Source organism: Electrona antarctica (genome assembly GCF_951216825.1).
Source record: "Electrona antarctica genome assembly, chromosome: 10".
NCBI classification, from domain to species: domain Eukaryota; kingdom Metazoa; phylum Chordata; class Actinopteri; order Myctophiformes; family Myctophidae; genus Electrona; species Electrona antarctica.
The window spans coordinates 6,619,073-6,644,786 of record NC_136791.1 but is presented as its reverse complement, the minus strand read 5'-3'; the positions used below and the strand labels follow the sequence as shown (position 1 = coordinate 6,644,786).

Below are 25,714 nucleotides of genomic sequence, written 5' to 3'. Positions count from 1 at the left end.
CTTAGCAAGTATTTCAGTTTGAGGTACATGATCACGCCAGGTGAGGCCAAGGATGCGCTGCAGGCATCCAACATGGAAACGCTCCAGGGCCTTGATGTGACGGCTATATGTGGTCCATGCTTCACAGCTGTAGAGGAGGGTGGTGATACAGACAGCCTGGTAGACAGAAACCTTGGTGTGCAGATGCAGGTTGTTGTTCTGGAAGACCCGTCGCCGTAGTCTCCCAAAGGCAGCTGATGCCTGCTTGATCCGGTTTTGGATTTCACTGTCAATGCTGCAGTCTTCAGAGAGGATACTGCCCAGGTATTTAAATGATGGAGTTATTGTCAGTGGCTTGTGGTCAATGGTGAAGGCAGGCAGGGTGTGTGGGGTACTGGAACTCCATTGGCAGACCACTTCTGTCTTGGTGGTGTTAACAGACAGCCCCATCCTGCTGTAGGCCTTGACAACCACAGCAAGGATGGACTGGAGGTCCTGTGGAGAGTGTGCCACAAGAGCACAGTCATCTGCATACTGCAACTCAAGGACCTGCTCTGTGGACAGTTTGGTCTTTGCCTGTAGCCTCCTGATATTAAAGAGGTTTCCGTCCAGTCTGAAATCCACTAAAACACCACTGCTGGACTCAAGCTCCTTATGGAGAAGGTGGGTAACACACAGGAGGAAGACATTGAAGAGCACAGGTGCCAGCACACACCCCTGTCTTACCCCTGTGCGTACAGGGAAAGATTCAGACTCTAGTCCTCCAATGGTCACACGGGCCATCATCCCGTCGTGGAACTGGCGGAGGATGCTGACAAACTTGGCTGGGCAGCCAAACTTGCTAAGCACGCTCCAGAGGAGCTCCCTGTTGACAGTATCGAAGGCCTTGGAGAGATCGATAAAGGCCATGAATAGGTCCTGGTGTTGTTCCCGACACTTCTCCTGGAGTTGCCGTGTTGTAAATATCATGTCAACCGTACTCCTATTCTTCCGAAACCCACACTGTGACTCAGGTAGCATTACCTCTGTGATGGTATTAATGAGCCTCTGCAGCATCACCTTGGCCAGTACCTTGCCAGCGACAGAAAGGAGTGATATCCCCCTGCTGTTGCCACAGATAGACTTGTCACCCTTATTCTTATAGATGGCGACAATGTTTGCGTCCCTCCACTGTTGGGGGATACTCTCATCTTCCCAGGCCCTCAGTATACACTGATGGAGAGCCCTGGTGCAGAGGTACCCTCCCTCCTTCAGGAGTTCAGCCGGTATGTTGTCAGCGCCAGGAGACTTGTTGTTCTTTAATGCACGAACAGCTGCTCGAACCTCCATGAAGGTCGGTGGCTGACTGAGGTCATTGATGGGTGGGTGTTCAGGTAGTTCTTCCAGTATGGTTTGGTCTGTAGAAGAGTGTTGGTTGAGTAGGGCATTGAAGTGTTCAGCCCACCTCAGCAAGATCCGGTTTTGGTCCTTCAAGAGTGTGAGGCCATCTGCGGTTTTCAATGGGGTAACTGAGCAGTTTTTTGGGCCGTATATGTTTTTTATAGAGTTGTAGAAATTGTGCATGTCGTTTTTATCTGCAAACAGTTGTATTTCATGGGCCTTACTTGTCCACCATTCATTTTGCAGTGCCCGCAGGGTTTTTTGAGCTTCCCTGCGAGCTGCCTGCCACTGTTGCTTGAGTGTGATGGATGAGGGGTTGTTTAAGGTCGCCTTATGTGCTTTATGCATCTTGTCCAGTAAGTTCCTGATGGAGTCTGAGTTCTCATCAAACCAGTCTTGATGTTTTCTGACTTTGTAGCCAATGGTTTGAGCTGCTGCCTCATATAGTGAGGAGCTGATCGAGGCCCAATACGAGCTCGGGCCTGGTTCAGTCTCCCTTAGCTTCTCAGCTAGGGAGCAGCGGAAATCATTTCGCACCTCAGCCTTCCTCAGCCGAGTGCAGTGTAGGCGTTTCTTACTGGATCGTTGCAGCCGCAAGGGGGGGCGCACCGAGATGTGGAGTTTGGCAACAATCATACGGTGGTCCGTCCAGCATTCTGCTCCTCTCATGGCCCGAGTTATACGAACATCTCTGATGTCACTATGTCTCACAATGACGTAATCGATCAGGTGCCAATGTTTGGAGCGGGGATGCATCCACGATGTTTTGTATTTGTTTTTCTGCTGGAACAGTGTATTTGTTAGGGTCAGGTCATGCTCAGCACAGAGAGTCAGTAGTCTCATGCCATTTGCATTGACTTGACCAACACCATGTCCACCAAGTACTCCACTCCATATCCTGTTGTTTTGGCCTACACGAGCATTGAAGTCGCCAAGCAGTAAGATCTTATCAGTCTTGGGGATCTGGCGGAGTGCCTCATCCAGAGACTGATAGAAACTGTCCTTCACCTCGTTCTCTGATGGCATGGTTGGTGCGTATGCACTGAGAAGGGTGGCAAAGCGCTTCTTTGCAAGGGGGATACGGAGGGACATCAGCCGTTCACTGATTCCGACAGGAGCTTCAGTCAGGCTTGGTAGAAGAGTGTTCTTGACTGCCAGTCCCACACCATGCAGGTGTTTTCCACCAGGAGGGAAGCCTTTCCAGAAGAAAGTATAGCCCATTCCTTCTTCCTTCAGGGATCCCTCATCCAGCATCCTGGTTTCACTCAAGGCAGCGATATCGATGTTATAACGCCTCAGTTCGGCAGCAACTAGTGCTGTCCTGCGATGAGGTCTGTCACAGTTGTTACCAGAGTCGAGTAGGGTTCTCACGTTCCATGATGCCAGTTTCAATATCGTTTGTTTTTTATTTTTATTTCGACCGCAGTATGGAATATCCCGACAGGCGCGGTAGCCTGTCCAGGAAAGGTTTGAGTGGGCAATTTTTGGGCCACCTTTTCTAGGCCCCTCCCCAGTTGGGGTAAGCAGTGTGGTCCTAAATAGGGCTGCTTAGTCGCACAGGGGTCTGCCGAGAACAGCTGCCACTCAGTCCCAGCTGTTAGCGACCATAATAGCCCTGTGCCGCTGACGTGTAGAGTTCCAGCTAGAGGCTTCCAGTTAATTCAAACCTGCCCCCGTCACCGAACGCCCCAGCGCCGCCAGACTTCTTGGTTGGTTCCAGATGTTCTGTCACCGAGGTCAAAGTGGAGACCTGCGCAGAGAAGTTTTTAAAGTGCCACAGGGGTTGCGCAGTCCTCGATAGCACTACTTGACTGTAGAAGGGTGGATTCCGGTGGCAAGGGAAGCCCAAGACGACCGGCACCCTCCTCAGCTGCAGGCAGCTGCCGGTTCCTCAGTCTGTCGAGGTCCGCCTACGTGTGCTGCCACCACGTTGCTTTTCTCTCAGGGTGTGCTCCCCTAGCCTTTTGTCTTCCCAGACTAACCCACAAGGCAGCGGGGCAGTGGTTGGGTGATGCCAGGGCGTGTCCACACTGTGGGCCTGCACATCACACACACACACACACACACACACACGCAATCAAAGGCTGCGGATCCATTGAACCACAGGCTCTTATTTCCATTTGCTGTAAAGTAAACAGTTTTAGACGTGTTTCCACCCGACAGCGACGATATACGTTAACCCGTAAAGCACCGTTAACGTAACTTAGGGTATTTGGTCGAGTCTGACCGCCCGCCATAAACGTAAATCAAGTGAAATAACGTAAATTGATGTTTAATCCATGTTTTGATCCGATCGAGTCGACAGCCTGTATCCGTTAGCGTGCTAGTGTCGAGTGTTAGCCTGGCTAATAAGCCAGACCAAAAGAAATTGCCTGCCGGCGGATTACGGTCTGGAGAGGCTCAATTGTACGCCCATTTCCTACACCAGAGAACTGGTGTGGCCAATCGGCACACGGTATGCAATATGGGCGGGCTTTGGTACAGTGACGTTCAATGCTTGAGACCTTTGACTGACAGTAGCTCTGACCAATTGCGTCAAAGAGAAAATGTTTGAACCCGCCCCCCCGGGAAACAAGATCCATACACAGCATCTCCAGACTCAAATACCACACGACAGTGTGATTTGAGTCTGGCTTATTAGCCAGGCTAGTCGAGTGTGACACTGGACCGCGCCATCTTAAATTGTGCGCGCATCTATGTGCGTTCTACAGTATGTGCTGCTTTCAATTCTCTTCAAATCGACGCCCGAAATGGCGTTTCTGGTCAAAACAAGGTTTATTCAACGGCCGATGGCAATACGCATCAATTAATTAAATAAGTCAAGCGGGGAATGTGTTAAATAATTCAACACAGAGAAATCCCTTTCATCTGTAGCAGTAGAAGGAACACAGTAAAATGTACTCTGAGAGTGGCCCCTTGCATTTAAAATGGACTTAAATGAACACCAGAGAATTTACTGTGTGCATAAGATGCGCCAAGTCATCGATAATCCAGAGTAATGTCTCATTCTTTTGTTGGATTGGTCATGGTGTGCTATTTCTGGATCTTCAGTCTGTCTTTTTTTAGACCCTGCTGTCTAATGATCCACTGCACAGTGGAGACAGCACAAGGCTCCTTTTGATGGTGTGTGTGTGTGTGTGTGTGTGTGTGTGTGTGTGTGTGTGTGTGTGTGTGTGTGTGTGTGTGTGTGTGTGTGTGTGTGTGTGTGTGTGTGTGTGTGTGTGTGTGTGTGTGTGTGTGTGTGTGTGTGTGTGTGTGTGTGACGGTAAACAGTAAACGCCACAACTACGTGATGAGAGAGGGAGAGATGGGGAGGGAGAGAGGGAAGAGGGAGAGAGAGAGAGAGATTTCTTACTTAATGTGACACTTGAGTCTGCATTTTCGCCACTCCTCCGACAGTCGTGCATGTGTGTGTTTGTGAGTGTGCAGTATTTGAAGCGTTCCAGCGGGTGTCTGTCTTGTTAATGTTAACTAAAGCCGGTAAAAATAAGAACTGCCTGGCTGTCACTCTGGGGGCAATATAACCCGAAATATAACCGAAATACGCCAAATAAATAAATAAATAACCGATTTATTTCTCGTGCACGCACACGTGCGTGCCGGCCCACCTAGCCATAGCGAGGCCCATCTAGAATCGCATTTCTGGCTGCGCCTTTTGTATCTAATAATTAGACAAATGAATAACGACAGCCTATGAGGTCTCTTATCATTTAAGATGCTTCTTCAAGCCAAGCCAAGCCTTTCTGCAGATAGATACTAGCATGCATCAAGGTAGATACTAGCATGCATCAAGGTAGATACTAGCATGCATCAAGGTAGATACTAGCATGCATCAAGGTAGATACTAGCATGCATCAAGGTAGATACTAGCATGCATCAAGGTACTGAAGGTAGACTGAATATATCATGTCATCGGAATCAAGCATGATGGCACATGATGGCAGCCATTTTGCTCTTATATTTATGGTGACCAGGTGTCCCGGTTTGTCCGGCACTGTCCCAGTTTCAAGCTGGGTGTCCTGACTCCTGAGTCACGGAGAATAGCTGCGAAACACAATGTCCCTCTCGTCAACATTCTCTACTAGTCCAGGGTTCCCAAACTGTGGTGCGTGCACCCCTTGTGGTGCGCGAACGCCCTCTAGGGGGTGTGTGACATATATTATATATATATATATATTTATTCTATGAATTCTCTGTTGCTCTTTGAATTTCTCGTTTCTCGTGAAGCCTTTTCCACATTTGTTACAGATGTATTGTTTCTTTACTCTGTCCATCCTGGCTTGTTTTATGAAACACATTTATTTCACGATTCACATCATAAGTTACCCTAAACAAGCATTAAAGTCCATAGACTTTGGCTGGGACGGGAAATGTATAATTATAGGCTCTAAACAAACATTAAAGGTCCACAGACTTGGCTGGCCTATGACATAATTTCAGAAAGCCATGCATCGTTGGAGGGGCGAGCGCCCCTTAAAGCCATGCATCATTGGAGGGGCGAGCGCCCCTTAAAGCCATGCATCATTGGAGGGGCGAGCGCCCCTTAGTAATACACATCATTGGAGGGGCGAGCGCCCCTTAGTAATACACATCATTGGAGGGGCGAACGCCCCTTAAAGCCATGCATCATTGGAGGGGCGAGCGCCCCTTAGTAATACACATCATTGGAGGGGCGAGCGCCCCTTAGTAATACACATCATTGGAGGGGCGAGCGCCCCTTAGTAATACACATCATTGGAGGGGCGAGCGCCCCTTAGTAATACACATCATTGGAGGGGCGAGCGCCCCTTAGTAATACACATCATTGGAGGGGCGAGCGCCCCTTAGTAATACACATCATTGGAGGGGCGAGCGCCCCTTAGTAATACACATCATTGGAGGGGCGAGCGCCCCTTAGTAATACACATCATTGGAGGGGCGAGCGCCCCTTAGTAATACAGATTTTCAGCACTCACATAGACATTCATCATGCCCTGGTGAGTGCAGTCACTACTAGGTCTGCTTAAAGCATAAATCAAGACCATTCTGATGAAAACGCCTATGGTGTGCATACTTTTCATGAATGTGTTTGTGCACGTGGATGATGGACCTAAATATGGTTACCCTATTATCAGTATGCCATTTCCCTGTGTCACCTGTGGAGATAATACAGTGAGATAACACGACTAAATCATTTGGCCTCTTAAATCCTACAGTATATACTTTGTTGACCGGAGTCCCCCAGGACTCTATAATAGGTCCCCTAACTTTTTAGAGCCCAACGTACAACGTGTGACGCATTGTGAGCTTGTAGATCGGCTATATATATATATATACTGTATGGGGTTCATGTGGTGAAGCTGCAAATACACACTCCTGCCTCCTGCCTATTTTATGCCGTTCTACCTCAATGTGATGTATCTTGTGTCTCTTCTATTGCAGTGGCACATGCACAGGATACACACCACTCTACAGAGAAGCCCCTGATTCAGTGCTACAAGTGTGGAGAGCCATGTAAGGGGGAGGTGCTGCGTGTGCAGAACAAGCACTTCCACCTTAAGTGCTTCACCTGTAAAGGTACGTACGGAACAAGCACTTCCACCTTAAGTGCTTCACCTGTAAAGGTACGTACGACGTGCTTCCACCTTAAGTGCTTCACCTGTAAAGGTACGTACGACGTGCAGAATGGAGATCGGTCATGCATTCATTTATTTCTATATTATATATTATATATTTATATATATTATAATTGTCAGGGGCGTTGAATGCTTTTCACATGGGTGCTGAAATGGGTCGGAAAATGCAAAATAAAAGTCTGATGCAGAGCATCGGTAGCTAGTACTGCTTAAGCCTTAGGCCTCACTCAGACCTTTACTGCATTGCTGTATGCTTGTTGGATGAATGTTGTGTAGTGTCATAGCCGCCCCAATGCATTTCCAATGGAAGTCACATGCAGGTTTGTAGTCCACATTTTGGACTAAAAGCTGTTGTATGGCTTTCGGCTGTGTTTCGACTGCGCCCCTCCCCCTCATACAACACAAATGTTGTGTCAAACCATGTGACTCCCATTGGAAATGCATTGGGGCGGCCATGACACTACACAACATTCATCCAACAAGCATACAGCAATGCAGTAAAGGTCTGAGTGAGGCCTTAGTACATACAGTAGACCACATCATTGCACAGAGTTTGTTTGCAGACAGCACCTGTGTTGTTGCGGCATCCACCTCTCAGACTGTCCTGTCTACTAGTGTAGACGGACAGGACAGTGTAGACTCTACACTGACGATGTATTGAGCACAATGAATGGACCACAATGGAAACAAGCAATATTTAAAATGTATGATAAAGTGGAGTGTGCGTTCTAGGGCTTCTACTGGTTCTACCGAGTGAAGACCCGCCCCGCTGCCCTTCCCGCCAATAGCATTCGTTTCCAGTTGCATTTGCAAAAAGTGACTTCAAAACGGCTCTGTGGAAACCAATGGGTCACGTGACGGATCCCTTCGTCCATATTTTGTTTTTACAGTCTACTAGTCCTTACCCGTTCGAATATATGAACACCAAATTATATAGGGATGGGCACCAAATTAATGTTATTATTAGGCAGGTGGGCCGCGGTCCGCGGATACCCAAGTCTCTCTCACACATACATGCACGCGCACGCACGCACGCACGCACGCACGCACGCACGCACGCATTCCAATGATGAAGATACAGAGTGTGTTGCAGAACAGATTTGGAAGCATGTGACAAGCTACCAACCAGTCTGTAAAGGACACAGTGTGGCCTTGCCATTCCCATTCCTGTCCATGTGTGATCAACTAGGGATAAGTGCTGGATTTATCCAATTAGTATGGCATCCAGACTGCAATGGAGACATGGATGTCACCAGACAAAACTATTTGACGGTACAAATCCTTCTGTCTTTTTGTTTGTCTATGTCTCCCGATGGATTTCCTGCATTCTGGCATTCTGGCGGCCTTTAGCCGCACACGAACAGCCGAGCAGGCTGACTCTTGTATGCTGAATCTGTTTGGCTGAGGTCGTTACAGTTAATCTGTGACTGGACTGTTATATAGATGGCTAAAGTTGCCAGAGGTCCAGAATAACATAAGCACCACATGCAGAGATTAGAACCTAATTATCTCCCGGGGCGAGTGGATGGACATGCCATTGCAACCTTTTGTGTTTGGAAAAAAAGGAAGCATGCACGACTCCAACTTGTCTTAGGTCACATTCCCACCTAATACTTCGGTAGACTCGATGCGAATGGGAGGAGAATTGGGACTTCTTGCATATTTAATTTGCTGCGGTTTGCCTTCACACTGTCATCCGCAGCTATTGGAAACGCAGCAGGGGGGACTTTTATCAATGTGTTCCATTCATAAACTATAGCCTACACAGTGAAATCTATGGTGATCAAAATTTCAAATTATACTCATAACGTGCGTGTGTCGTGCCGTCTGGGACTGGACCCACCCCTCTCTCTCTCTCTCTCTCTCTATACGCACGCAGCCACGCACTGTTCTTTTGGGCATTGAAGGAACAGCGCTGAGCGCAATGATATAACAGACAATGTTTACAAGTTTATCGAGATGAAAGTCCCTACTCCCCAGTCCCCACACAGTGACAGCACTCCATGTTTACGGCACGCACAGACAGACAGACAGAATATTCTGTAGTGTAGGCTATAATACACTGCAGTGTTTTTATGTGTTTCCTTAAGCAATTGATCAATGTACTCGTCCTAATTTCGATCAGGGCTTCAGTCTCCTCATTCGACCACGTCTATCCACGGTAACGGGACATCTTTGCGCTGCGTAAAATATGCCTTCTCCGAACTGTGTTCAGCTCCTCACCCGCCACATTGTTTGCTTCCTTTCCTTTATTTACTGCGGGTTGCATTCACACCTGCACCGAATCGTAATCAAGTGTGATTGGAAGCGAAGCGAAACCCCCGTTTTTGCTCGGAGTAGAATGCGGTTCTTTGATACGCATTAGGATTCAAATGAGCCTTCACACCTGCCAAACGAAGTGCACTTTCTGACAATGCGCAGCAGGATTCGTTTTAATCGCAGCAAAGCTTTCTGGTGTGAATGTCACCTTAATCTCTTTGACAGGCGAAAAGGTCAGCCCCCCAATGATCAGGAATTTACTGTTTAATGTTGGGCAACAATCTGTCAAAAATAGGGACTGACACATTGAGCGATGGGACGATACAGGCTCCGCACGTAGGCTGGCTACTGGAGGGTTTACGGCCATAGTAACTCATACAATGCACACGGCATGCGTTGAATGAACCCCTTATTTGACAGCCTCAATGTCTGACAGATGTGTCGTAAGTAGCCTAATGAAAAAGTGAACGTATCCCCTGCCAGATTCTCATTTAGAGAATTTTAGTTGGAAAAGCAAAGATCATCGCTTGTTCCCAGTGCTGTTGAGTGTTGACTGCATTAGTTTAAATTATAGCTGTACTGATCACGTCATTTCTAATTGATCAGAATTTTTCTTATTTATGATTAATGTGATTAATGTGAAATCCATGCAGGTCCGTTGGCAGCTTATCTTTGACGTCTGAGTGAGTCTGAACCATTCTCTCATACTCATTCTTCTCTTTTCGATCTGCAATTTGTCCAAGCTGGTTGCTTTTAGTTTGTCAATCAGTATAGAGTGATTTGCGGTGTCAAAGGCCTTTTGGAGGTCCAGCTGGACCACGCCACAGTATTTGTCCGCGTCGTCCACCTCATGTTTGATGCGGTCGTTCAAATAGATAAATAAATGTGTCAGTGGAATGAGATGTTCTGAAGCCAGATTGGAATTTGTACACCCCCCCCCCCCCCCCCCAGCAAGATACAGTAGTTTTCAACCTGTTTTTGAGTGGTGCAGCCACTCCAAGGAACAGCTCTGTCTGTCTGTCTGTCTGTCTGTCTGTCTGTCTGTCCCTATGTCTGTCTGTCTGTCCCTATGTCTGTCTGTTTAGAGTCTGTCTGTTTAGAGAGGTGGCGCTGTTGAGCTTCACACTGTGCACAGGTGCATGATGGGAAGCTGAGTTTTTAGTGTTAGTGTAACACCAGCACAGAGCACAGTGCAGTAAAGACTACGGTGTAGCACATGCACAGGTGCATGATGAGCCAATAGTCTGACAGACAATAGTCCGACATCCAATAGTCCGACAGCCAATAGTCTGACAACCAATAGTCTGACAACCAATAGTCCGACAGCCAATAGTCTGACAGCCAATAGTCTGACAACCAATAGTCCGACAACCAATAGTCCGACAGCCAATAGTCTGACAACCAATAGTCCGACAGCCAATAGTCTGACAGACAATAGTCCGACAACCAATAGTCCGACAGCCAATAGTCTGACAGCCAATAGTCTGACAACCAATAGTCCGACAACCAATAGTCCGACAGCCAATAGTCTGACAACCAATAGTCTGACAGCCAATAGTCTGACAGCCAATAGTCTGACAACCAATAGTCCGACACCCAATAGTCCGACACCCAATAGTCTGACACCCCAACAGCACCACTCAGTTCAGACTGATTTATTTATTGTTTTGATCTTGGTGGACGCACCCCTGTTTGATGGAGAGGTTTATTATGTGGGCAATGATTGGAGCAATGGAGGCGGCTGAGTCTCTGTGACATTTGGAGGGGGCCTTGTTTTGTTGAAATCTCTGTCTTGTTAACAGATGTCCCGGCCTTGTCACTATAGTCAATTTAGACATTCATGCATCCTTACACTGGACACTAACCCCATAGGCCGTATAACACCCTTTGCATGAAATGTATACATAGACCTGCAAGATGTGGTCTTGTGCATAATGTATCATCGTGCTAAGTTATGCTGGCTCAGGCTTTCTCATCATGCATTTTCCAGATAAACATTTTTATGCCACATAATAATTTTTGCTGAGAGGACTGACATTAGCTCAGGTGGCAATAGCCAAACAGCAGTGATGAAAAGTAACTAAGTATATTAACTTAAGTACTGTACTTAAGTAAAATGTTGAGGTATTTGTACTTTACTTCAGTATGTCAAATTTGCAGTACTTTTACTTCTACTCCACTACATTTCAGAGGTAAATATTGTACTTTTACTCCACTACATTTATTTGAAAACCTTACGTTACTAGTTACTTTGTAAATTTAGATTATTATTACAAAACGTGCATTATAACCACTCGTGGTGCGACGCATTGTGAGCTTGTAGATCTGCTATTTTCAAAGGATTTTTATACATTTTGAAAACTTGAAATGGGACATTCTGCATGTTGCAATGCCAATACTTTTGTACTTTCACTCAAGTACATTTTGAATTCCAGACTTTTTACTTGTAACGAGTATTTCTATAGTATTGATACTTCCACTTAAGTAAGAAATGTGAGTACTTTTCCCACCACTGCCAGACAGTTCCACGCCAGCATAGTTCCACTGCAGCGAGCCGCCAACTCTATTAGGTTAAAACTAATCTCATCATCCCTGAGCCCTAATGCAATTAAATCTGATTCCTTTACCACCCCCGCACCCCCCAAACACACACACACACACACACACACACACACACACACACACGTTCATTCATCCCCAGGATGGAGCACGACGACTCATTACATAAGAATGATTACGTTTACCGTCATTTCAAACAACACAATATCAAGGCCATCCGTCCATCTACATGTGACACACGTTATAGACACGTTTATCTTTTCTACAACTATTCATTCATTAAAAAAAAACACTTTCAAACTGGTGTCCCTATATGTTTTGCACCTGTGTGTCCGTCCATCCGTGAACAGCTAATCCTCCGGCACCGTTGGCCCGAATGATGGTAAACTGTGCACAGTCATACACTCATAGCATTTTTGTAAAACACTTTTTTTTTACTATGAACTGCATCTCCTGTCCGTCCGTCCGCCCGTCCGTCCGTTAGTTAGTCACCCACGCCTCCATCACGCCTCATGACATCACGTCTCCATATGGTCACGCCTCGTGACATCATGAATACCCTTAGATCTCCATATATGGTTGTCAGTCCATCGCGCCTGAAACTTTAATGATCTTAAATCCCTTTATTTTAGATTGTGTTTTAGTAATAGTACAACATAAACATTACAGAGACTTTAGTTGTCACTATGCAATACTTTAAAACAGTTGTCATGTTGCAAACATGCCTAAAATTGCTGATATTTGCGCCGCCCTCGTTGAAATCAATGTATTTCAAACTCCAGCTTGTCACACTTCAGGGCTGCATGAACAGCGCCCGAGCGCTGTTTTCTGCCCCCTCAATGACGCCACTCTCCTAGTCTACACCACTCTGATGAACAGCACTGGAGCTCTGTTTTCTGCCCCCTCAATGACGCCACTCTCCTAGTCTACACCACTCTGATAAACAGTATGTGTTTCTGGGTCTAATCTGCTGCTAGGCCAATCAAACGAAGCTATGGTATTTTGGAACCCGAAGCGGAACAGGAAATGGGTATTCCTCCTTCTGGAAACCAGAAACTAAGTACATTTACTTAAGTACTGTACTTAAGTACCATTTTGAGGTATTTGTACTTTACTCGAGTATTTCCAATTTCGGATTTCCAATACTTTTATCGATCTACTGCGCACTACATCTCAGAGACAAATATTCAAATCAAATCAAATCAAACATAGCACATTTAAAACAACCAAGATTGACAAAGTGCTGTACAGATGGGAGCAACAATCAAAACAAGAAAAGCAATATATGTACGGAAAGTGTCGACATGATCACAATAAAAACACATATATGCATAGAAATTAGAGATTAAAAGCCAAAGAAAATGTATTTGTTTTAAGCAGAGACTTAAAAACATTAATAGACTTGGCAGACCTAATATATAAGGGCAGGCTGTTCCAGAGCCTATGGGTATATTTTTTACTCCACTACATTTATTTGAAAACCTTTAGTTACTTTGTAGATTTGAATTATTATTAGAAAACAGACATTAACCAACTCAGCCCTATATACATTTCGGCAGATCTACAAGCTCACAATGCGGCGCGATGCGACACATTGTGAGCTTGTGAGCCCTTCACTGGGCAGCAAGCTGCTGGCCTGTCTGAACGGACTCCCGCTCTGATGGGACGTCCCGAATGGAGCTTGTGAGCCCTTCGCTGGGCAGCAAGCTGCTGGCCTGTCTGAACGGACTCCCGCTCTGATGGGACATCCCGAATGGACACTGCACTTCTTGAATAAAAACATGAATTTTAAGTATGCGTTTGTTTGTGTGGTGCCTTATGGGGTATTAGCGGGTTGTTTTATGTCTGTTACAACCAGAAAACCTGCTGTGGCCAGGGTTGTTGTGCTAATAACGTTTTGATCGATAAGCGTGTTCAGGTTTCTGTACCCGGCATATCTTGTGGGTGAAATAGTCTCTCTCTCTCTCTCTCTCTCTCTCTCTCTCCCCCTCCATCACTATCTCCACTCCCTCTCCCTCCCCTCTTGCACTCTGTCTCTCTCAGGCCTGACTCACACCTTCACAACAGATTGATGTATAGCAGTGATGCATGAGACTTATTGACTGATGCAAGCTCACAATGCATTTCCAATGGGAGTCACATGGTTTGACACAACATGTTTGTTGTATGAGGGGGTGGGGGGCAGTCGAAACACAGCCGAAAGCCGTACAACACAAATGTTGTGTCAAACCATGTGACTTCCATTGGAAATGCATTGGGGCGAGATGTAAACAAACCCTTTCATACATCTAGCATGCATCAATGTTGTATGCTAGATGCGAAGGTGTGAGTCAGGCCTCACTCTAGTTGAGCAATGCTGTCGGGCATGTCCATATTTGGGAATAATCCGCCCACCCGCTACAGACAGAAAAGCACACACAATTAGATTTTTTTTTAAAAGTAGATCACAACATAATGGCACCAGCATATGTGCTGTTTCTCTATTTGTCCCTGCTGGGACACGCCTGCTTTGCCTATAAGCCCAGCAGGCAGTGGAGTGGGCGGATTGTATTGAGTGTACAGTCTGACGTACAGTAAGGTGTCGGGGACATGTTGCTCAGTGGTTCTCGAGTGTACAGTCTGACGTAAGGTGTCGGGGACATGTTGCTGTACAGTCTGACGTAAGGTGTCGGGGACATGTTGCTGTACAGTCTGACGTAAGGTGTCGGGGACATGTTGCTGTACAGTCTGACGTAAGGTGTCGGGGACATGTTGCTGTACAGTCTGACGTAAGGTGTCGGGGACATGTTGCTGTACAGTCTGACGTAAGGTGTCGGGGACATGTTGCTGTACAGTCTGACGTAAGGTGTCGGGGACATGTTGCTGTACAGTCTGACGTAAGGTGTCGGGGACATGTTGCTGTACAGTCTGACGTAAGGTGTCGGGGACATGTTGCTGTACAGTCTGACGTAAGGTGTCGGGGACATGTTGCTGTACAGTCTGACGTAAGGTGTCGGGGACATGTTGCTGTACAGTCTGACGTAAGGTGTCGGGGACATGTTGCTGTACAGTCTGACGTAAGGTGTCGGGGACATGTTGCTGTACAGTCTGACGTAAGGTGTCGGGGACATGTTGCTGTACAGTCTGACGTAAGGTGTCGGGGACATGTTGCTGTACAGTCTGACGTAAGGTGTCGGGGACATGTTGCTGTACAGTCTGACGTAAGGTGTCGGGGACATGTTGCTGTACAGTCTGACGTAAGGTGTCGGGGACATGTTGCTGTACAGTCTGACGTAAGGTGTCGGGGACATGTTGCTGTACAGTCTGACGTAAGGTGTCGGGGACATGTTGCTGTACAGTCTGACGTAAGGTGTCGGGGACATGTTGCTGTACAGTCTGCCGTAAGGTGTCGGGGACATGTTGCTGTACAGTCTGACGTAAGGTGTCGGGGACATGTTGCTGTACAGTCTGACGTACAGTAAGGTGTCGGGGACATGTTGCTGTACAGTCTGACGTAAGGTGTCGGGGACATGTTGCTGTACAGTCTGACGTACAGTAAGGTGTCGGGGACATGTTGCTGTACAGTCTGCCGTAAGGTGTCGGGGACATGTTGCTGTACAGTCTGACGTAAGGTGTCGGGGACATGTTGCTGTACAGTCTGACGTAAGGTATCGGGGACATGTTGCTGACCACACCATTATTAGACTCTATTGGACAAGGAGCGTAGGAGACCACACCATTATTAGAGGACAAGGAGCGTAGGAGACCACACCATTATTAGAGGACAAGGAGCGTAGGAGACCACACCATTATTAGAGGACAAGGAGCGTAGGAGACCACACCATTATTAGAGGACAAGGAGCGTAGGAGACCACACCATTATTAGAGGACAAGGAGCGTAGGAGACCACACCATTATTAGAATGGACAAGGAGCGTAGGAGACCACACCATTATTAGAATGGACAGGGAGCGTAGGAGACCACACCATTATTAGAGGACAAGGAGCGTAGGAGACCACACCATTATTAGAGGACAAGGAGCGTAGGAGACCACACCATTATTAGAGGACAAGGAGCGTAGGAGACCACACCATTATTAGAGGACAAGGAGCGTAGGAGACCACACCATTATTAGAGGACAAGGAGCGTAGGAGACCACACCATTATTAGAGGACAAGGAGCGTAGGAGACCACACCATTATTAGAGGACAAGGAGCGTAGGAGACCACACCATTATTAGAGGACAAGGAGCGTAGGAGACCACACCATTATTAGAGGACAAGGAGCGTAGGAGACCACACCATTATTAGAGGACAAGGAGCGTAGGAGACCACACCATTATTAGAGGACAAGGAGTGTAGGAGACCACACCATTATTAGAGGACAAGGAGCGTAGGAGACCACACCATTATCAGAGGACAAGGAGCGTAGGAGACCACACCATTAGGAGCGTAGGAGACCACACCATTATTAGAGGACAAGGAGCGTAGGAGACCACACCATTATTAGAGGACAAGGAGCGTAGGAGACCACACCATTATTAGAGGACAAGGAGCGTAGGAGACCACACCATTATTAGAGGACAAGGAGCGTAGGAGACCACACCATTATTAGAGGACAAGGAGCGCAGGAGACCACACCATTATTAGAGGACAAGGAGCGTAGGAGACCACACCATTATTAGAGGACAAGGAGCGTAGGAGACCACACCATTATTAGATTGGACAGGGAGCGTAGGAGACCACACCATTATTAGAGGACAAGGAGCGTAGGAGACCACACCATTATTAGATTGGACAGGGAGCGTAGGAGACCACACCATTATTAGAGGACAAGGAGCGTAGGAGACCACACCATTATTAGAGGACAAGGAGCGTAGGAGACCACACCATTATTAGAGGACAAGGAGCGTAGGAGACCACACCATTATTAGATTGGACAGGGAGCGTAGGAGACCACACCATTATTAGATTGGACAGGGAGCGTAGGAGACCACACCATTATTAGAGGACAAGGAGCGTAGGAGACCACACCATTATTAGAGGACAAGGAGCGTAGGAGACCACACCATTATTAGAGGACAGGGAGCGTAGGAGACCACACCATTATTAGATTGGACAGGGAGCGTAGGAGACCACACCATTATTAGAGGACAAGGAGCGTAGGAGACCACACCATTATTAGAGGACAAGGAGCGTAGGAGACCACACCATTATTAGAGGACAAGGAGCGTAGGAGACCACACCATTATTAGAGGACAAGGAGCGCAGGAGACCACACCATTATTAGAGGACAAGGAGCGTAGGAGACCACACCATTATTAGAGGACAAGGAGCGTAGGAGACCACACCATTATTAGAGGACAAGGAGCGTAGGAGACCACACCATTATTAGAGGACAAGGAGCGTAGGAGACCACACCATTATCAGAGGACAAGGAGCGTAGGAGACCACACCATTAGGAGCGTAGGAGACCACACCATTATTAGAGGACAAGGAGCGTAGGAGACCACACCATTATTAGAGGACAAGGAGCGTAGGAGACCACACCATTATTAGAGGACAAGGAGCGTAGGAGACCACACCATTATTAGAGGACAAGGAGCGTAGGAGACCACACCATTATTAGACTGGACAAGGAGCGTAGGAGACCACACCATTATTAGAGGACAAGGAGCGTAGGAGACCACACCATTATTAGAGGACAAGGAGCGTAGGAGACCACACCATTATTAGAGGACAAGGAGCGTAGGAGACCACACCATTATCAGAGGACAAGGAGCGTAGGAGACCACACCATTAGGAGCGTAGGAGACCACACCATTATTAGAGGACAAGGAGCGTAGGAGACCACACCATTATTAGAGGACAAGGAGCGTAGGAGACCACACCATTATTAGAGGACAAGGAGCGTAGGAGACCACACCATTATTAGAGGACAAGGAGCGTAGGAGACCACACCATTATTAGAGGACAAGGAGCGCAGGAGACCACACCATTATTAGAGGACAAGGAGCGTAGGAGACCACACCATTATTAGAGGACAAGGAGCGTAGGAGACCACACCATTATTAGAGGACAAGGAGCGTAGGAGACCACACCATTATTAGATTGGACAAGGAGCGTAGGAGACCACACCATTATTAGAGGACAAGGAGCGTAGGAGACCACACCATTATTAGAGGACAAGGAGCGTAGGAGACCACACCATTATTAGATTGGACAGGGAGCGTAGGAGACCACACCATTATTAGAGGACAAGGAGCGTAGGAGACCACACCATTATTAGATTGGACAGGGAGCGTAGGAGACCACACCATTATTAGAGGACAAGGAGCGTAGGAGACCACACCATTATTAGAGGACAAGGAGCGTAGGAGACCACACCATTATTAGAGGACAAGGAGCGTAGGAGACCACACCATTATTAGATTGGACAGGGAGCGTAGGAGACCACACCATTATTAGATTGGACAGGGAGCGTAGGAGACCACACCATTATTAGAGGACAAGGAGCGTAGGAGACCACACCATTATTAGAGGACAAGGAGCGTAGGAGACCACACCATTATTAGAGGACAGGGAGCGTAGGAGACCACACCATTATTAGATTGGACAGGGAGCGTAGGAGACCACACCATTATTAGAGGACAAGGAGCGTAGGAGACCACACCATTATTAGAGGACAAGGAGCGTAGGAGACCACACCATTATTAGAGGACAAGGAGCGTAGGAGACCACACCATTATTAGAGGACAAGGAGCGCAGGAGACCACACCATTATTAGAGGACAAGGAGCGTAGGAGACCACACCATTATTAGAGGACAAGGAGCGTAGGAGACCACACCATTATTAGATTGGACAGGGAGCGTAGGAGACCACACCATTATTAGAGGACAAGGAGCGTAGGAGACCACACCATTATTAGAGGACAAGGAGCGTAGGAGACCACACCATTATTAGATTGGACAGGGAGCGTAGGAGACCACACCATTATTAGAGGACAAGGAGCATAGGAGACCACACCATTATTAGAGGACAAGGAGCGTAGGAGACCACACCATTATTAGAGGACAAGGAGCGTAGGAGACCACACCATTATTAGATTGGACAGGGAGCGTAGGAGACCACACCATTATTAGATTGGACAAGGAGCGTAGGAGACCACACCATTATTAGAGGACAAGGAGCGTAGGAGACCACACCATTATTAGAGGACAAGGAGCGTAGGAGACCACACCATTATTAGAGGACAAGGAGCGTAGGAGACCACACCATTATTAGAGGACAAGGAGCGTAGGAGACCACACCATTATTAGAGGACAAGGAGCGTAGGAGACCACACCATTATTAGAGGACAAGGAGCGTAGGAGACCACACCATTATTAGAGGACAAGGAGCGTAGGAGACCACACCATTATTAGAAGACAAGGAGCGTAGGAGACCACACCATTATTAGAGGACAAGGAGCGTAGGAGACCACACCATTATTAGAGGACAAGGAGCGTAGGAGACCACACCATTATTAGATTGGACAGGGAGCGTAGGAGACCACACCATTATTAGAGGACAAGGAGCGTAGGAGACCACACCATTATTAGAAGACAAGGAGCGTAGGAGACCACACCATTATTAGAGGACAAGGAGCGTAGGAGACCACACCATTATTAGAGGACAAGGAGCGTAGGAGACCACACCATTATTAGAGGACAAGGAGCGTAGGAGACCACACCATTATTAGAGGACAAGGAGCGTAGGAGACCACACCATTATTAGAGGACAAGGAGCGTAGGAGACCACACCATTATTAGAGGACAAGGAGCGTAGGAGACCACACCATTATTAGAGGACAAGGAGCGTAGGAGACCACACCATTATTAGAGGACAAGGAGCGTAGGAGACCACACCATTATTAGAGGACAAGGAGCGTAGGAGACCACACCATTATTAGAGGACAAGGAGCGTAGGAGACCACACCATTATTAGATTGGACAAGGAGCGTAGGAGACCACACCATTATTAGAGGACAAGGAGCGTAGGAGACCACACCATTATTAGAGGACAAGGAGCGTAGGAGACCACACCATTATTAGAGGACAAGGAGCGTAGGAGACCACACCATTATTAGAGGACAAGGAGCGTAGGAGACCACACCATTATTAGAGGACAAGGAGCGTAGGAGACCACACCATTATTAGAGGACAAGGAGCGTAGGAGACCACACCATTATTAGATTGGACAAGGAGCGTAGGAGACCACACCATTATTAGAGGACAAGGAGCGTAGGAGACCACACCATTATTAGAGGACAAGGAGCGTAGGAGACCACACCATTATTAGATTGGACAAGGAGCGTAGGAGACCACACCATTATTAGATTGGACAAGGAGCGTAGGAGACCACACCATTATTAGAGGACAAGGAGCGTAGGAGACCACACCATTATTAGAGGACAAAGAGCGTAGGAGACCACACCATTATTAGAGGACAAGGAGCGTAGGAGACCACACCATTATTAGAGGACAAGGAGCGTAGGAGACCACACCATTATTAGAGGACAAGGAGCGTAGGAGACCACACCATTATTAGAGGACAAGGAGCGTAGGAGACCACACCATTATTAGAGGACAAGGAGCGTAGGAGACCACACCATTATTAGAGGACAAGGAGCGTAGGAGACCACACCATTATTAGAGGACAAGGAGCGTAGGAGACCACACCATTATTAGAGGACAAGGAGCGTAGGAGACCACACCATTATTAGAGGACAAGGAGCGTAGGAGACCACACCATTATTAGAGGACAAGGAGCGTAGGAGACCACACCATTATTAGATTGGACAAGGAGCGTAGGAGACCACACCATTATTAGAGGACAAGGAGCGTAGGAGACCACACCATTATTAGAGGACAAGGAGCGTAGGAGACCACACCATTATTAGAGGACAAGGAGCGTAGGAGACCACACCATTATTAGAGGACAAGGAGCGTAGGAGACCACACCATTATTAGAGGACAAGGAGCGTAGGAGACCACACCATTATTAGAGGACAAGGAGCATAGGAGACCACACCATTATTAGAGGACAAGGAGCGTAGGAGACCACACCATTATTAGAGGACAAGGAGCGTAGGAGACCACACCATTATTAGAGGACAAGGAGCGTAGGAGACCACACCATTATTAGAGGACAAGGAGCGTAGGAGACCACACCATTATTAGACTCATTGGACAAGGAGCGTAGGAGACCACACCATTATTAGAGGACAAGGAGCGTAGGAGACCACACCATTATTAGAGGACAAGGAGCATAGGAGACCACACCATTATTAGAGGACAAGGAGCGTAGGAGACCACACCATTATTAGAGGACAAGGAGCGTAGGAGACCACACCATTATTAGAGGACAAGGAGCGTAGGAGACCACACCATTATTAGAGGACAAGGAGCGTAGGAGACCACACCATTATTAGAGGACAAGGAGCGTAGGAGACCACACCATTATTAGAGGACAAGGAGCGTAGGAGACCACACCATTATTAGATTGGACAAGGAGCGTAGGAGACCACACCATTATTAGAGGACAAGGAGCGTAGGAGACCACACCATTATTAGAGGACAAGGAGCGTAGGAGACCACACCATTATTAGAGGACAAGGAGCGTAGGAGACCACACCATTATTAGATTGGACAAGGAGCGTAGGAGACCACACCATTATTAGATTGGACAAGGAGCGTAGGAGACCACACCATTATTAGAGGACAAGGAGCGTAGGAGACCACACCATTATTAGAGGACAAGGAGCGTAGGAGACCACACCATTATTAGAGGACAAGGAGCGTAGGAGACCACACCATTATTAGATTGGACAAGGAGCGTAGGAGACCACACCATTATTAGATTGGACAAGGAGCGTAGGAGACCACACCATTATTAGAGGACAAGGAGCGTAGGAGACCACACCATTATTAGAGGACAAGGAGCGTAGGAGACCACACCATTATTAGAGGACAAGGAGCGTAGGAGACCACACCATTATTAGAGGACAAGGAGCGTAGGAGACCACACCATTATTAGAGGACAAGGAGCGTAGGAGACCACACCATTATTAGAGGACAAGGAGCGTAGGAGACCACACCATTATTAGAGGACAAGGAGCGTAGGAGACCACACCATTATTAGAGGACAAGGAGCGTAGGAGACCACACCATTATTAGAGGACAAGGAGCGTAGGAGACCACACCATTATTAGATGGACAAGGAGCGTAGGAGACCACACCATTATTAGAGGACAGGGAGCGTAGGAGACCACACCATTATTAGAGGACAAGGAGCGTAGGAGACCACACCATTAGGAGCGTAGGAGACCACACCATTATTAGAGGACAAGGAGCGTAGGAGACCACACCATTATTAGAGGACAAGGAGCGTAGGAGACCACACCATTATTAGAGGACAAGGAGCGTAGGAGACCACACCATTATTAGAGGACAAGGAGCGTAGGAGACCACACCATTATTAGAGGACAAGGAGCGTAGGATACCACACCATTATTAGACTCTCTATATAGATTGGACAAGGAGCGTAGGAGACCACACCATTATTAGAGGACAAGGAGCGTAGGAGACCACACCATTATTAGAGGACAAGCAGCGTAGGAGACCACACCATTATTAGATTGGACAAGGAGCGTAGGAGACCACACCATTATTAGATTGGACAAGGAGCGTAGGAGACCACACCATTATTAGAGGACAAGCAGCGTAGGAGACCACACCATTATTAGAGGACAAGGAGCGTAGGAGACCACACCATTATTAGAGGACAAGGAGCGTAGACCACACCATTATTAGACTCTCGGCTCTATTGACAAAAACGCCAATGTTAATGTTGACGTAACCACAGCTCAAACTAGAGGCCTATGTCTCGTTTCAAATATATCCCAAAGAACCTTTAGATTGTTCTCCTAATAGGCACAATAGTACACACTGGTATCTGAACATCTATCTGTCTAGGTCTTTCGCTATTATGAATGACAACAATCGTATAGCTTACCAATACCAAGGCCCTGTACATCTCAGGGAGTGAAGAGTTATGAGCCCCAAAGGTAAACTTGTCAAGGGGTCATAGGTCAATACTACCACTTGAGTGACTAGCCAAAAGGTGAAAGGTCATGAGTTCTGCAGTTGTCCATGAGGACAACTTCTGAGTGAGGAAAGTGAGGCAATATAATTTACATTTCAAATGTTTTTTTAATTTAAGTTTCCTCTGTCAGCAGTCATCGAAAGGTGTAATAATTTGTACTTATCCAGAGCAAGCTTATACAAATTGCACGGTTGCAGTAAATGGCCTAGTCAACAAAATGCAGGGTAAATGCTCATGTGCTGTAAATGTGCAGAGTGCAAATAAATCATTTAAGTGCTATAATGTCAATAGGAATCAACCAGGTATCAACTGTCATTCAGGTCATCTGTCTTTGTGGACAAGAAAACATTGTATATTTAGCTACTGTAAATAACATACCGTACATAGTAGCATATTGTGGAAAAAGTAACCAACATACATCTGCACGTATTGAAAATAGGCAACGAGGAAATAAGTACTGTCAAGGTGTGAGGTAGAGCCTGAAGAGGTGAGTTCTCAATACTGGTGTGGAAAATGGGGAGCGAAGCCTAATCTTCGCTCATAATGCATCGCATCCGCCATGTATTGTGAGCTTGTAGGTCTGTTATTTTCAGCGCATGACACCGTCGTGCAACAACGTATCAATTGGGCTGAGTCTGCAGTCCTGACTACATTGGGGGGGGGGGGGGGTCATTCCACAGTCCTGTGTTACACTAGCTGATCTAGTGAGTGAGAAAGGATGTAGAGGCAGATCCTGAAACTAGCCTAATTAAGGGGGTGCCACCATGGCCCATGACCTTGATTAACCTTGTAGGATGTACAGTATATGTCATCATTGTTTTCAGTTGGATGCAGGCAGCAATCGAATGCCAGTGACGGGAACACACTACACACTACCAGTGTTGTACCCGAACGCGTTCTCATTTGGGCTGAACGTGAACTGAACGTACTGTATTTCTGCCTGATGAACGCGTTCATTTCTGGTGTGTGCGAACGTCATTTTATCTCGTTCAACTTCGTTCAAGAGTGGGGGGGGGGAGTGGGGGTTACAGACGTTTGTATCCTGCCACGACGTTATGCTGCTTTCACACGGGCAGATGCAAAGCTACACTAGTACACCTAGTCACAGAACAGTGTCGTCGTTAAGCAGCAGGAGGATCCCACTAGCAGCAGCTGTCCGTTTATCATTAGCACAACCACGAACGTCCAACACATATAGCCTACAATTAATTACTCACCTAATGCTGCCTGCAGGTTCCATGTTTAATTCCAGCGGTGTGTAACCTACATTGTCTAAGTGACAGTTTTCATATTGTAAATTTGCTAACGTGGGACTAGTACTTTGACAGCTCATCCATCGTAGCTAAGTGAAACGGACTTCCTGTGCAGAAACTACCTCATCAAAATAAGAGCCACTTGTATTGATTAGTCAACACTAGTTTTATTTCTAAGTCTACTTACAGGACGTTAACATCTCATTTGAGTGCCTGTCAGCATTCTCTAAATCCCTGTCTCTCAGCTGGTGCGCAAATGTGCAAATGGCTATAGCCTAGGCTGTGGCAATAATTTTGGAAAAAAAGAACGAAAAATAACTAAAAATCATTTTTTGGAACCATGAACTTTAGTTAAAAATGTTGAATTATGAACTATGAACTGAATTAGTTCCTTTTTAAATTTCTGAACTGTGAACTGAACTAGTTCATAAAATAAATGAACGTTCCCAACACTGCACACTACACACTACACAGGCATGTAAAAAATGTAGGGAGGCATATTCTTCTTCTTGCTCAACATTATAATAGTAAACAACTAAACATTCATTCAATTGTTCGTTTATTTTGTGCTTCTGCCTTCACCTGTCTTTCATGTATTCGTAGATGACAAGGTTGTGCTTGAATTGAAGGAAGCGTGTAGAAAAGCAGTGTAAAAATAAGCGGTATTGAAGGCCAGTTAGTTATCAGGAACAACGGTGCAAGGCCATTTCCTGGAATAGACGATTGTAAGCGCTGAGAAATTAATTTCTACGACAACAATGAAAAGACCTTGGACGTTCCAGTGTCGATCAATCAACGTATACAGTAGCCCCTCCAACACGTACGGTGCAAAGACCTTTTTGAAAGGCTGTTATTTCTGTTTGTGTGGTTCAAGGTTCAAGGTTGTCTTTATTTGTCTCCCTAAGGAGAAATTCACAGCTGCATACAAATATGTTATCGTTGCTGTCGGGAGGAAACCTCATAACTAAATAAATCTGAGATATTGCACACATTCCCTTGATAAAGTGCAACTAGTCAGTTATGGTTGCTGCCATTCGGCAATCTCTGATTGAGCATTTTGATTGACAGGGGACCAAATGAGTGTTTAAATCCCCTGAGAGGAGGCTGATGAAATTGATCAAAGCATATTTCACTGATTCGGTCACTAAAGCGTTACACCGTAATGGAAGCACAGGACATGGAGAAGTCTTTTTTAAGATTTCAGCCAGTATCCACTTAAAGAGGTAAATGGTGCATTTATATAGCATCTTTATCCAAGGCGCTTTACATAGATTGTACATTACATTCACCCATTCACACACACATTCACACACACATTCATACACCGATGGCAGCGGAAACCATGCAAGGCACCAACCAGCACATCAGGAGCAATATGACACCTGGGGGTCTATTAGAGTAATGTTAACTCCATAGACGCATACAAAACACCTGGGGGTCTATTAGAGTAATGTTAACTCCATAGACGCATACAAAACACCTGGGGGTCTATTAGAGTAATGTTAACTCCATAGACACATACAAAACACCTGGGGGTCTATTAGA

The 25,714-nt window shown here is 46.6% G+C and overlaps 1 protein-coding gene across 4 annotated transcripts in view; it reads left to right on the top strand.

Annotated features, from left to right (window-relative positions):
* LOC306931000 (actin-binding LIM protein 1-like) overlaps positions 1–25,714 on the top strand; it is a 149,140-nt gene that overhangs the window by 68,828 nt on the left and 54,598 nt on the right. For all 4 annotated transcript variants that reach the window (XR_013790948.1, XM_079512156.1, XM_079512155.1 and 1 more), the window contains exon 2: positions 6,781–6,915. Coding sequence is in view for 2 of the 4 variants with exons in the window: in XM_079512155.1 (XP_079368281.1) it covers positions 6,781–6,915 (135 nt within the window). In the remaining 2 variants the exon portion in view is untranslated. The remainder of the gene's footprint in view (positions 1–6,780; positions 6,916–25,714) is intronic.